The sequence below is a fragment of the Colobus angolensis genome, unplaced genomic scaffold, assembly GCF_000951035.1.
Source record: "Colobus angolensis palliatus isolate OR3802 unplaced genomic scaffold, Cang.pa_1.0 Scaffold25, whole genome shotgun sequence".
Taxonomy (NCBI): Eukaryota; Metazoa; Chordata; class Mammalia; order Primates; family Cercopithecidae; genus Colobus; species Colobus angolensis.
In genome coordinates, this window is record NW_012115710.1 from 5,681,071 (window position 1) to 5,694,741 (window position 13,671).

A 13,671-nucleotide genomic window follows, 5' to 3' on the forward strand; every position below is an offset into this window, starting at 1 on the left:
GGGGAGCTGGGCATGGTGGCTCCCACCTGTGATCCCAGCACTTTGGGAGGCCAAGGTAGAAGGATTGTTTAAAACCGGGAGTCTGAAACCAGCTTGGGGAACATAGCAAGACCCTATGTTAAAAACAAAAATTAGCCAGCCATGGTGATGCAGCTCCTCTGGAGGCTGAGGTAGGGGATCACCTGAACCCAGAGCTCAAGGCTGCAGTGAGCTATGACGGTACCACTGCACTGCAGCCTGGGCAACAGAGCGAGACCCCATCTCTTTAAAAAAAAAAAGAGGGCAGATGCAGTGCCTCACACCTGTACTCCTAGTACTTTGGGAGTCCAACTCAGGAGGATGCGTGAGGCCAGGGGTTTGAGAACCAGCCTGGGGAAGACAGCGAAGCCCTGTCTCTAAAAAATAAATAAATAATAATAAATAAACGAAGAAAAGAAATGGAGGGAATCGCAGCAGTCTGTCAGGGTGGAGGAAGGGAAAGGGCTAGGCCTGGACCTGCACCCCTCATTGCCTTCAGGGTTCACTGCAAGGTTACCGAACGCTTGGCCCTGTGGTGGGAACGTCCCAGGAACCGGCTGGATCAGGACAAGCCATACCAGGGGTTAAATAATTTGTGCTGGAACCTGGGGATCCTTAGGGCTTTCTTGGCAGGGCCTGGCACACTCCATTGGGAAAGAAGACCATGAGACAACGTCAAGTTTGGCACCAACTGGGTCTCCCAAAGCCCTGCACCTGCTTCCCACAACCACGGGGGCAGCCCTGCCATTCGCTGGGGTTCATTAGGCCCACTTAACAGAGGCAAAGCTGAGGCTGAGGTGAGAGGGGAGCAGCCTGGCTGTGTCCGGCGCCCACAGTGTACCCCAACCTTGACTCTGTCTCACCCTTGACAATCCTGCATGTTAGAGACTGTTCTCCCAAAAAGGGGAAATAGGCTTGTTGCCCAGGGGGCAGTCTGGAGGTCAACATCAGGATGCAGCGTCTACACCTGCAGCCCTCCCCAGCCTGGGGATCCCCAGTCTGCACTGGCTCCACCCTCGGGAACCACCCCCGTGGGCCAGGGAGGCAGATGGGCACCGACACTGACCTGTGCTCCCCAGTACCCAGCCTGGACCTGTCACCCGACTTGCCCATCTCTCACCAAAGCCCTTTGATGAAGGGACGTGGCTTTCCACAGAAAAGCCACCTGAGGCTCAGGTTAGTCCCTTGTCACAGGTCTCTCAGCCAGTGGGGAGAGGAGTGGCAAAACCTAGCCTCCCACGCAGGCCTCCTGGGAGCCACGGCCCGAGTGCCAAACCACAGTCTTCCCAAGTGCACTCTGGTTTCAAACACACCAGTACACGCGAGTTTCAAGTACACGCGAGGCCTCGCACTGAGCTCCCGACATGCCCGCATCCCCCACTGGACTCTCTGACCCCACTGCTCACCTTGGCCGCTCAGGATGCCGGGAGGTGAAGATCATCACCCCCTTTCACAGCTGGGGAACAGGCTCAGGGAACGCCATGAGCTGGCCAGACCCCCGCAGTGCCAGGGAGAGTGCTGGTCGGGTCCTAAGCCTTTCTTTCCTTCCCAGAGCTCCGCCCTTGAAATCCTCCAGTCCCACCTCAGCCCCGTGAGGCAGAACCCACGTCTACTTCCCAAAGCCGACGGGGACCTTCACCAGGGGGCTGTCTGTGGCCAACATGGCCCAGCTCCCAGGCTGGCTGCGACTCAGGCTCGGGGCACCCCCCTCCCCCGGCAAAAGCAGGGCGGGAGGGAAAGGGATCCTCCACCTGACCTGCAAGAGCAGCTTAATGTTTCCATATAAAGGACATACAGGGCTTAAGGTGCTTCCACTTCGTGTCAAAGTCACTGTCTAATCTGAGGCCAAGAAGCCCCACCCCCAGGCCCCACCCTCACCCACCCAAATAAACACTCTCTCACTCTTCCAAAACCAGGGGTGTTCCCCGCTGCTCCCCACCTACCAGTGGGGGCTGGATGGCAGGTTGGAAAGCAGAGACTGTAGAAAGACAAGGGCATGCAGAGATGGGAAGGAGGAGAGATGTTGAGAGGGTGCCCCGAGAAAAAGTACAGGGACCAAGCAGGACCGGGACCCTGAGAGAGAGGGGGACAGAGACCCAGAAGCAAAGGGACAGAGACCCAGAGGGAAAGGGACAGAGACCCAGAGAGAAAGGGACAGAGACGTTGACAAGACAGAGACTCAGAGACAGAGGGGGACACAGACCCAGAGAGAGGGGGGGACAGAGACCTAGATGGAGGGAGACAGAGGAGACAGAGGTAGACAAGGCAATTGGGAAAACGAAAAAGAAAAAAGAAATGTTTTAAGAAATGGCGACATGGGGAGATGAAATCGTGTAAGACACAGAGAGGCAGAGAGATGGGAGAGACAGAGATGCGGGGGAAAGCGAGAGACAGAGACAGAGAGAGAGAGAGAGAGAGAGAGAGAGACTTTCTTTGAAAGGATGGAAGCCAGTGAGAAAATGCGTAACATGGGGATGGGGTGAGAGGTGGAGGCACGGAACCTGGGGGTAGATTCTCCTGGCGCTGAGCCTGTTGCTGATGGAAAGACAGGACCTCCTTGAGGGGGCCACGCTGAGGGCAGGGATGCTGGGGGAGGGGTGGATAGGGGCGATGCGGCAGAGCAGGAGGCGATGGTTCAGCGGGGCTTTGCGTGGAGGCACGTACCTGGTGGGGCGGCCCACCCCCATGCCCTCCGCTGAGGACTCCTCGGTTAGGGCTGAGGGGAAGCCTCTGTGGGTGCCAAGAGCCTGTAGTCTGTCCTTGGTCCCAGGGGCCGTGTGACAGGCACCCGACCTCGGAGTCCACAGACGGATCAGAGGCTGGATGGAGGGGGGCCGGGGGTGGGGCTAGCTGAGAGCCGCAGAGGGGGAGCCAGGGAGGCCAGCCAGGCAGAGCGGCTGGGCCACAGCCCAGGCAGGCTGGACAGGAGACAGCGGCGGAGGAGACAGTGACTAGGGGGCAGGGAAACTGACAGTGGGGGACGACAGACTCTGAAAGAGGGGGACACAAAGAAAGAAACGTGATAAAGGGGAGAATGACTGAAGGAGAAATGGGGGCTCCTGAGTTCCCTGAGATGAAGCCTTCATCAGCTGGTGGGGGGCAGGGGTAAGGCCCCCGTCACTGAGCCCAAGTGAGTTCCAGATGAAAGGACACTCAGAGAAGGCAGAACGTGGCAGCACCCAGTGGGCGGAGGGAGGGTTGCACTGCACTCCCAGCGGCCTCCCCCAGCCTAGCGGCCTGGGGGCAGGGGGCACCAAATTCCTCCCCACCCCCAAACTCCCCCCAGTTTCCTCACAGGGCTGTGGCCAAAGGACCAGAGTCTTACACGCACCTCAGGCCTCTTCCTGGTCCTTTATTGCTGCTCAGGAGCCCTGACCTTCCTCCCGACACAACACCAGCCTCTAGGTCAGGGAGGAGGGGAGGGGGTCGCATGTTGCCCCCACACGGGGAAATCCTGGTCAAACCCAGCTGGCCGGAAGACAAGGGGCAGAAGCAAATTGTGTTGGAAGAACCCACACCTCAAATTTGATGCAGCCATTGTATATCCCCCGAGTTCTCTGCTGGGAACCGGCAGTCAAAACGGGGTCCTGAGCCAGACGGGGTGGCTCACACCTGTAATCCCAGCACTCTGGGAGGCCGGGGTGGGGAGATCACTTAAGATCAAGAGTTTGAGACCAGCCTGGCCAACATGGTGAAACCCCGTCTCTACTAAAAATAGAAAAATTAACAGGGTGTGGTTGGTGGCACATGCCTGTGATCCCAGCTACCCAGGAGATTGAGTCAAGAGAATCACTTGAACCCGGGAGGCAGTGGTTGCAGTGAGCCAAGATCGTGTCACTGCACTCCAGCCTGGGCGACAGACCAAGACTCCGTCTCAAACAAACAAACAAAAAACTGGGTTCGGGGGCACAGGTCAAATGGGTAACAGCTGACAGGAAGGAATCCACCAACACACAGGCCACACCAGGCCACACAAGTCTCTGGGTGGGAGTGGTCTTACAGAGCCCTGCTTAAACCAAGTTCTTTGGTGAGAGGAGTCACCGCCTCAGACCCAGGCCTTCTAGAGAACAACACATCAAACAGAATCCATCATGGCAGCCCAGAGACCAGCCAGTCCCAGTCAACAGACCTGAATGAATCCCTTCCGGGGGGCCCAGTTCGACTTCAGTTTCCAAGCAGGAAGCAAAAGCAGGGCCAGTGGGACGCCTCAGACGCTGATAGTGCGGAAGACGGTGAAGCCCGACAGCGCCGTGCTGACCAGGAGCCCCGGGCACTGCGGGTGCCAGTGCAGCTCCTTCAGCTCGGTCTCGCCCTGGTGCACGAACAGCAGCTGCTGCGGGAGGTCGGCCAGTCCGGGATCAGCCTCCACGTCGCCCGCCTCAGGGTCCCGCTCCACTGCCAGGTCCCACTGTGTGATCTGGTGGTCTGCACCCGAGGCTGCAAAGACCCCGCTGTCCTGGGGGTGCCACTCGACGGAGGTCACGGGGGCCACGTGCTGCTTGAAGGTGGCCACTGGGGAGCCAGACTAGAGGGACAGGATGGGAATGGTGGGCTCTGAATGTCTCAGCCTGACTCCTTGGGGGGACCCAGGCAGAACCTCCAACCCCTCTCCAGCCTCAGGGTTCAGCCAGGGCCCCACCTCTTAAGCCCTCACAAGCCCACAGTCCAGAAAAGGGACACAGGGTAATTCTGGCTGCTAAGAAGGCTGACCAGCCCAGGGGTTGCTGGGAATTGGGATTCACTTGCAAAGAAGCCCCTCCCAGCTCAGGTCACCCCTGCTCTTCCCTCTGCCTGCCTGTTTCCTTCCCTGTAAAAGGAGGGCATGGGCCGGGCGCGGTGGCTCACGCCTGTAATCCCAGCATTTTGGGAGGCCGGGGCGGGTGGATCACCTGAGGTCAGGAGTTGGAGACCAGCCTGGCCAGCATAGTGAAACTCTACTAAAAGTACAAAATTAGCCAGGCGTGGTGGTGCATGCCTGTAATCCCAGCTACTCGGGAGGCTGAGGCAGGAGAATGGCTTGAACCCAGGAGGGGGAGGTTGTGGTGAGTCGAGATCGCGCCACTGCACTCCAGCCTGGGCAACAAGAGCAAAACTCCATCTCAAATGAAAAAAAAAAAAAGGAGGGCATGGCTCTCCCAGAGCTCTCCTGGCAGATTCTACAAAGGCCTGAAAGGAGGCAGAAGCACAATCCCCAGAAGCCGACCCAAAGAAAGACTAAGAATGACAGCACTTTCACTACGGCAAAGGCCCCGTTCAACTGGCGTCTCTCTCATTAGGAGAAGCGGCTCTGAAGTTCCAATGGTCAACAAGCTGGGCCCTGTGTGACCTGGCGGGCCTGGGAGGCTGGAATCCATCTCCAGCCTCTTCCCCAGGGCTGATGCTATAGAAACGATCAAACTGCAGGGGAAAAAGGATGACATCATGGCAGCCCAGGAAGGCAGAGCCACACAAGGCTGAGGCTTTGTCCAGAGGGATGCCAGACACTGCAACTCCTCCTGCACAGGGACCCTCCCAGCTCCACAGTGTCAACCCTTAGCTTGGCTGTCATGTCACACCTGCTCTTGTCCTTTCTGTGCCTCAGTCCTCTCCTACAACGAGCAGGCTGGGCCCCGATTCTCAGTTGCATCTATAAATCTACAACTCTCTGAAGCTCTCAGCACTGGCTGTACAGACAGCTGTACTTCTTCTGCCCACAGGCAGATGAGAGTTCTAGTCTCTGCAGCCCCAGCCCCCCCATCTCTTGTCAGCTGTTCCCCTGGTGGAGTGAGTGACTCTAAGAGTGGAGACGCACCACCCTTCCTCTTGTTGAGCCTGTTTCCTCCTCTGTACCCTGAAGAGGCGGGTGTCCAGTTCTAAGGGCTCTCCAGCTCTGTTGAATCAAACCATTCAAGGAGGAAAGATCCTACAAATCCCAGGGCTGCTGGGAGCAAGCTTCTCTAGACCCCGGGGGCAGGCTGGGAAAATACCTTGAACTGCCGAAGGTCCCAGATCTTGAGGGCCCCGTCATCCCCGCCACTGAGCAGGAAGGGCTCCCGGCGGCTCCAGCTGATGACATTGACGTCCCCATCATGGGCGGTGGCCGTGGTGAGCATGCAGGCCTTGCTGGGGGCTGCCCGGATGTCCCAGATGCGGATGGAGGCGTCAGCTGAGCAGGAGGCGAACACCTGGGCGAGGCGGAGTCTGAGTGGTCCCGATGCCCCCCAGGGCTACTCTCTCTTCCACTGTCCCCCTTACTAGCACTTGGCCTGGAAACTAAGTCTCTGTCAGGCTCCTAGCCCTCTTTTCCCTCAGACCTAAGATTCTAGGTCCCTGGCACGAACTCCATCAGAACTAGACGACCAGACCCCCGCCCACCCTCACCGTGTTCTCGGTCGGTGACCACTGCAGGTCCTCCACAGAGCGCGTGTGGCCCACGAATGGCCGCTGGTCCACGTGCCAGGAGCCGCCGTCCGTAGGTGTCCAGAGGTGGATGTTCTTTTGACAGTCACCGGTCAGCAGGCGACCTGGGGAAGGGAGTCAGGAAATGACCTCGCCCCACCTGGCCGCAGCTCGCTCCCCTCCCTGGAGTCTAAGCGCCCCGCCCCTTGCTGCAGAGCCTGCTCGCCCCACCTCCTGGGGACTCCTGGACACCCCAGGGACTCACCAGGCACCCGGGGGGACCAGTCAAGGGCAAAGCCCTCGCCCATGTGCCCAGCAAAGGAGAAGATGGGCTTCATTTGGGCCTGCTCATCCCGGAGAAAGGCTGCCAGGGCCTGGGGGTCCTCCACCACCTGCAGAAGCCGCCGCAGCGCAAACACCTCCACTTGGCCCTTCTCTGACCACACCCCAGCCACGGGCTCTTCACCCAGCCATGACACCTGCAGAAGAGCCGGGGGAGGAAGGGTGATGTGAAATGAGGGGAGAGGAGGATCAGGGCACTGACCACAAGCTCCCCATATCCCAGAGAACCAGAGCGCGGTTCCTCAGATCTCCAAGGCCTGGAACTACAGCTCCTAGAAACCTCTGTGGGAAGAAAATCATAACCTGCAAAAACCAGCATGGTAGCCGGGACAGTTCTCCACAGCGGCGTGGGAGTGGGTGGGGGAGGTGAGGTGGGAGGATAGAGCCCCAAGATGCCTGGGAGCTGAGGCTGCAATTCCTGCCAGTCCTTGGCAGGGTGTTCAGGCTCCTGGTCTTGGTAACCCTCTAAATGCTGGAAGGCCACAAGGCTCAGTCCTTGGATCTCCTTGCCTCTGTGTTTGTTCACTAGAAGACCCACTGCAGCCACAGGGTTTCTAGTACCCCTAGCCCTGACATCTCTCCTGGGCTCCAGACTCCTACTGCACTGACCGTTCAAACTTTTTTGTTTTTGAGACGGGGTCCAGCTCTGTTGCCCAGGATGGAGTGCAGCGATGCCATCACGGCTCTCTGCAGCCTCAACCTCCTGGGCTCAAGTGATCCTCCCACCTCAGTCTCCCAAGTAGTTGGGACTATGGGTGAGCACCACCACATCTGGCTTTTAAAATTTTTTTGTAGGCCAGGCATGGTGGCTCACACCTGTAATCCCAGCACTTTCGGAGGCTGAGGCAGGCGGATCACAAGGTCAGGAGTTCGAGACCATCCTGGTTAACACCGTGAAACCCCATCTCTACTAAAAATGCAAAAAATTAGCCAGACGTGGTGGCAGGTGCCTATAGTCTCAGCTACTCGGGAGGCTGAGGCAGGAGAATGCCGTGAACCCAGGAGGCAGAGCTTGCAGTAAGCTGAGATCACGCCACAGCACTCTAGCCTGGGTGACAGAGCGAGACTCTGTCTCATTAAAAAAAAATAATAATAATAATAATTTTTTTTGCAGAGACAGGGTCTCGCTTTATCACCCAGGCTGGTCTGGAACTCCTGGTCTCCAGTCATCCTTCTGCACTGGCTTCCCAAAGTGCTGGGATTACAGGCGTGAGCCATTATGCCAGCTTGACCATTCAAACTTAACCAATGCCAAGCTCCTAATCGCCACCTGCAACTGCTCCCTCTCCACCTCAGGCCCAAAACTACAGGACTCATTCTTGTCTCGTCCCTTCTTCCTCATGCCCAGCACCTATGCTGGCTACACCAAAAATGCTCAATTCCAGGGCTGGGCGCAATGGTTCTCGCCTGTAATCCCAGCACTTTGGGAGGCCGAGGAGGGCGGATCACCTGAGGTCAGGAGTTCGAGACCAGCCTGGCCAACACGGTGAAACCCCGCCTCTACTAAAAATGCAAAAGTTAGCCGTGCGTGCTGGTGGGTGGCTGTAATCCCAGCTACTTAGGAGGCCAAGGCAGGAGAATCGATTGAACCCAGGAGTCAGAGGTTGCAGTAAGCCAAGATCGCGCCATTGCACTCCAGCCTGGGCGACAAAAGTGAGATTCCGTCTCCAAAAAAAAAAAAAAAAAAAACCTCACGTCCACTCACTTCCAACCCCCTTCTCATGATCTCTATTGCTGTCACACTACTACTGATGTCATCCTTCCCCTGAATACTATAAGTCTTCCCACAGGATTCTTTCCTCCTACCCTTGCCTCTCTGCAATTGATATTTAAAACAGCGGCCAGAGGGATCACTTTAAAACAAACGCCAGACCCTGTCTTTCCTCTGCCCGGAACCCTCCAATGTCTCCCAGTTAAAAGCTGGAGTACTTAAAGTGGCCGACAAGGCTCTGAACAATGTCTTCTCTGTGCCCGCCCCCCAAATTGTGTCACTGTCCCCCCTTGTTCATTCTGCTCCAGACAGACTGGACTCCCCAGCTTCGCCTGAAACTCTTCAAACACGCCAAACTCACCCCAGAGCCTTTGAACTTGTGTTTTCCTTGCCTGCAAATTCTTGTCCAGGGTTCACTGCCCCACTACCTGTGAGTATCTACTCAAATGGCATTTTATAACTGAATACTTTCCTCACCACACTGTTTAAAAATAGCAACCCATTCCTGGAGCACCCTAACCCTCTTCCCCTGCTTCCTTTGAATTTTTTCCAGGATAGTTAATACCTTTGGACATGGTACATATTTACTTAGTTTTATCTCATTCCCTTCCCCGACTAGTGTGTAAGTTCATGGAGCCACAGACCTTTTGCTTGCTGCTAAATCCTCTGCATCTAGAACAGTACTGAAACATAGCAAAAATACTTTCATGGAAACAGACAGTCCCAGCTATAAGTCAAGTACTGCTCTAAGTGCTCTTCATATACCATATCATTCTATTTACAAGTCTACCTGATCAGAAGATGTTTTAGCCTTGAAGCAAAACACAAATAAACAGGCTGGGCACAGTGCCTCATGCCTATAATCCCAGCATTTTGGGAGGCCAAGGTGGGCAGATCACTTGAGTTCAGGAGTTCAAGACCAGCCTGGCCAACATGATGAGACTCCGTCTCTACTAAAAATACAAAAATTAGCCAGGCGTGGTGGCGTGCACTTGTGGTCCCAGCTACCCGGGAGGCTGAGGCAGGAGAATCACTTGACCCTGGAAGGCAGAGGTTGCAGTGAACCTAGCTCACGCCATTGCACTCCAGCCTGGGCAACGGGAGTGAAACCCTGACTCAAAAACAAAACAGCCACAACCAAAAATAGCTCCTGAATAGTAACAGAAAATACATACCTCCTATGACATACAACCAGGTGCTATTCTAGGCACTATATGTTATTTCATTTGACCTCATGCCAGTCCCATCAGGTAAGTTCTGTAACTCACTATGTTACCAAAGAGAAAAGTGAAGAACATAAAACATACCCTCATAATATAACATAGTACCTAGCGTGTAATGACAGTGATCATAATAGCTAAATTGTATAAAACTATGTGAAAAATACTTTTCTAAAAACTGAAGGAGGCCGGGTGTGGTGGCTCACCATGACTTTGGGAGCCTGAGGCGTGAGGATCACTTGAGGTCAGGAGTTTGAGACCAGCCTAGCCAACATGGTGAAACCTCTTCTCTACTAAAAATGCAAAAAATTGGCCGGATGCAGTGGCTCACGCCTGTAATCGCAGCACTTTGGGAGGCCAAAGCAGGCGGATCACGAGGTCAGGAGTTCGAGACCAGCCTGACCAACATGGTGAAACCCCGTCTCTACTAAAAATACAAAAATTAGCCGGGCGTGGTGGCAAGTGCCTGTAATCCCAGCTACTCAGGAGGCTGAGGCAGGAGAATCGCTTGAACCTGGGAGGCGGAGTTTGCAGTGAGCCGAGATCACGCCATTGCCCTCCAGTATGGGTGACAACGCAAGACTTCGTCTCAAAAGAAAACCCCAAAAAACAAAAAATTACAAGGGTGTGGTGGCGGGCGCCTATAGCCCCAGCTACTTGGGAGGCTGAGGCAGGAGAATTGCTTGAACCTGGGAAAAAGAGGTTGCAGTGAGCCAAGATCACACCACTGCACTCCAGCCTGGGCAACAGAGAGAGATTCCATCTCAAAAAAAAAGGCCGGGCATGGTAGCTCAAGCCTGTAATCCCAGCACTTTGGGAGGCCGAGGCGGGCGGATCACCTGAGGTCAGGAGTTCAAGACCATCCTGGCCAACATGGCCAAACACTGTCTCTAATAAAAATGCAAAAATTAACCAGGTGTGGTGGCGTGTGCCTGTAATCCCAGCTACTCGGGAGGTGGAGGTTGCAGTGAGCCGAGATCGCGCCACTGCACTCCAGCCTGGGTGACAGAGCAAGAGTCGGTCTCAAAAACCAAAAAAGAGAAGGACATGAGGATGTGTTGGGAGTTATGGACACAGGGGTCGGGTCGGGTGTGTTTCAGAGTACGCAGCGCAGTTTCCTGGGACCGTACCTACCCGAACGCGGTTGATGCCACCATAGTGGGGCAACATGGCCAGCTCCAGCTGAGGCTTCCGCTCTTCTTCATCCTCTTCATCTTCCTCCTCCTCTTCTTCATCACTGCCCTCTGAGGGTGGGGGCTTCGTCCCATGCAGATTGTGCATACGAAGAATCATCAGTCTGGGGGAAATGGTGGGGTGAGTTACGCACTAGATGCCACGATTCTTAGGAAGGAGAGAGGCTGGAAACCCAGACTCCTGGGTCTGCGAGAGGCAGAAACTGGAAGCCCTAACTCCTGGGTCCTGAGGCTGGACCCCTTCCTCAGGGGCCTCCTGGTCCTGGAAACGCCTCGGGTTTTACCTGTTGCTCTGGGCGCTCTCAGCCTGGGTCCCAGCACACAAGTAAAGTGTAAGAGGAAGCTCTGTCCTGTTGTCTCCCAGGTGATCCCGGACTATGTCAAAGCTGAGACAGGGGGCGCCTGGGGATGGAAGGAGGGGTTTATGAGTTAAGACGGGACAGTGAGAGCTCAGTTCCCGTCTCCCTCATGGATCAACCGCCTCCGGTGTGAAATCACCTCTCGTGGACCCCAGCCTTCTCTTCCCGAGCACCTCTCAGGTTAAAGGCTCGGGATTAGCCACCTCAGGACCCTGGAGTCCGGACTCAGCCCTACCAGTCTGCGCTCGGTGGTAGAGCACGTAGGCCTCCTCGTCCATGACCAGTTCCTCTCCTTCGCGTAGCGGTGGCCCACGGCCGGGCAGGTACACCTGGGCCGGGCCCTCGGAACTCGTGTCGCCGGATTCGGCTTCCATAGGTTCCCGGGTTTCACACGTGCGCCGCCGACCCTTGCGCGCCGCCATCTTCGAACCCTCTCACTGCTGACGTCCGGTAAGAGCGTCACTTCCGGGTTTCGCCTTCCGCCTAATGAGATCAGCCCTCCTGCGCGGTTACCTTGGAAACCCCGGGAACAGCTAATTCGAGAGGGTAATGCGGCAACTTGGGAGGAGAACTCAGGTAATGGCGCCAGCGAAAGAAGCCTGCGGATACGGAGAAACTGCATCTTCGCGTGACTTTGGGCGCTGTTCCTCGCGGTTGTGGCAAGGCCTCCTGGGAGTTGTAGTTCTAGGGGAGCCCTGTTTACCGCAGCGTCCACTTTGATTCCCACAGCGTTCTTTCCACTTAATTAATTATTCATGTATGCAAATTTGCTCTCTCACCGGCAAGGAGATTGGGTTTCAGCTCCCTGAGGACCCAAAAGGCCGATTTCTTCTCCTCTCTCTGTTGTGATGGCTTTGTTTCAAAAATGCCTTCTTGAAGACAGGATGGATATTATCTGTAAGTTAGGCGGTTCAATCTACCCTCTAGGGGCAGTCAATTGCCTAACTAGACATTGACATTGCAGCTCTGGTCAGCGAGCACTTAATCAGAAAGTCCACCCTCTGGAGGCAGCTATTACAAGTGCTTCGTCTCTCTTTATCGCCCATCAGCACCAGCGGTTTGGCTAATTGACATAATGAAATGTTAGAAATAGATTCTCATTGGTGAGATTAACAGCATTCAAGATAATGCGGATTGGCTGGGATATGTCAGACACTCTCCTAGCTTGCAGGAACAGGGTGTTAAGAATCTAGCAAGCCTTGGTGCCTACAGCCACAGGAAATAAAACCATACCTTTGATCCTAGTATGTTTTGTCTCCCGGATCTATCTCACCACTCTCTTGGGGTCTCGGCCCCAGCACCCTCTGGATTTCTCTCTTTTCAGGGTCTCTTCCCACCTCCTCTTTCTTGGTCTTTGTCTCCCCACCCACCTCCTTTCAGAGCCTCTGTTCTCTCATTCTGTCTCCTCCTTCCCTGTGGGACTTTTGTGTTTCTGTTCCCTCCAGAGAAGTTGAGGGGGGCTAACAGACACGGAGCTTAGGCTTGGACTGAGGAGGCATAAAAACATGGTTTATTCCAAACACTGCAATGTGGAATAAGAGAGTGGGAAGGGAGGTTGGTGGAGAAGTGTGGACTCCCAGACCCTCCCCTCCGCAACCCAGCCCCAGACCCGGCTGGAGATCTGGGAAGAGGAGGTTTTTTGGAGGTCTGCTGGGTCATCACTGAAGGGTGGCAAATAAGGGTTGGATTTGGAGAGGATGTGGTTGGTGACAAGTGGGGTGTCGGGAGGTGCGGCAGGGTGGGAAGTTTTGGCTTCAGGGAGGTTAGGTTCATCGCGGTGCAAGGGAAGGCGGGGCTTCCGTTGGGGACGTGTCCTAGGTCAGAGTAGGGAAAAGCGACCGAGGGTGGAAGAGGAGGAGGGGGTGTCACGGTTTGATGTCAAGGGTCACAGTCTGGTCGGGGCACAGTCTGGGGTTCGGGTCACAGTTTGGGGTCAGGGGTCACAGTCTGGAGTCGGATGACCATTTTAGGAGTCGGATGTCACAGTCTGGGGTCGGGGGTTTCTGTGTGGCGGGGCCAAGGTCTGGGGTCACAGTTTGGCGAACGCTTCTCACAGTTTGGAGTCCCAATGAATGAAAGGTTAAAAACGGGCTTCCCCGGAGGTGTGGCTGGGGCCGGGGAGCTGCACAGTGATGTGGGGGCCACGGCCCCGGGCGTGGAGGTGGGACGCGGGAGTGGCGTGACCCCCCCACCTCCCGCCCCATCTGGTGACGTTAAAAAGCCCTTGTCGGGTTTAAAAAAAAGTCCGGTGGGCTCCAAAGCCCCCGCCCCCTCGCTCTCAGCCTGGGTGATAATTGGGGGGACCAAATCATCTCCGGCTTGCGGTTCCTCCAGAACCAGAGGGCGCAGGACGCTGCTCCAGGCGGGGTCCAGCCAGTTCCACTGCTTTCCTTCCCAACCCACGCGGGTCCTGTCCACGGCGGGCGCCCCCTCGGGCCGTGGCCTGCGCT

General features: G+C 55.8%; 3 protein-coding genes across 3 annotated transcripts in view; all 3 read right to left on the reverse strand.

Annotated features, from left to right (window-relative positions):
• Positions 1-1,774, reverse strand: part of KCNJ14 (potassium channel, inwardly rectifying subfamily J, member 14) — a 9,763-nt gene extending 7,989 nt beyond the window's left edge. Inside the window, exon 1 of the mRNA XM_011946460.1 lies at positions 1,425-1,774. The gene's annotated coding sequence lies outside the window, so the exon portion shown is untranslated. The remainder of the gene's footprint in view (positions 1-1,424) is intronic.
• Positions 1,775-3,346: 1,572 nt separating this feature from the next.
• On the reverse strand, positions 3,347-12,233 carry GRWD1 (glutamate-rich WD repeat containing 1). The gene is made up of 7 exons (XM_011946461.1): positions 11,457-12,233; positions 11,147-11,264; positions 10,804-10,966; positions 6,662-6,875; positions 6,379-6,521; positions 5,985-6,182; positions 3,347-4,543 (listed from the first exon to the last, which is right to left on the reverse strand). Exons 1-7 carry the CDS (start codon positions 11,641-11,643, stop codon positions 4,226-4,228), a joined length of 1,341 nt encoding a protein of 446 aa, XP_011801851.1. The 5' UTR covers positions 11,644-12,233; the 3' UTR covers positions 3,347-4,225.
• Positions 12,234-13,161: 928 nt separating this feature from the next.
• The window catches only part of GRIN2D (glutamate receptor, ionotropic, N-methyl D-aspartate 2D), a 56,153-nt gene continuing 55,643 nt past the window's right edge, over positions 13,162-13,671 (reverse strand). Inside the window, exon 15 of the mRNA XM_011946543.1 lies at positions 13,162-13,224. Within this exon, the coding sequence (XP_011801933.1) occupies positions 13,162-13,224 (63 nt within the window). The remainder of the gene's footprint in view (positions 13,225-13,671) is intronic.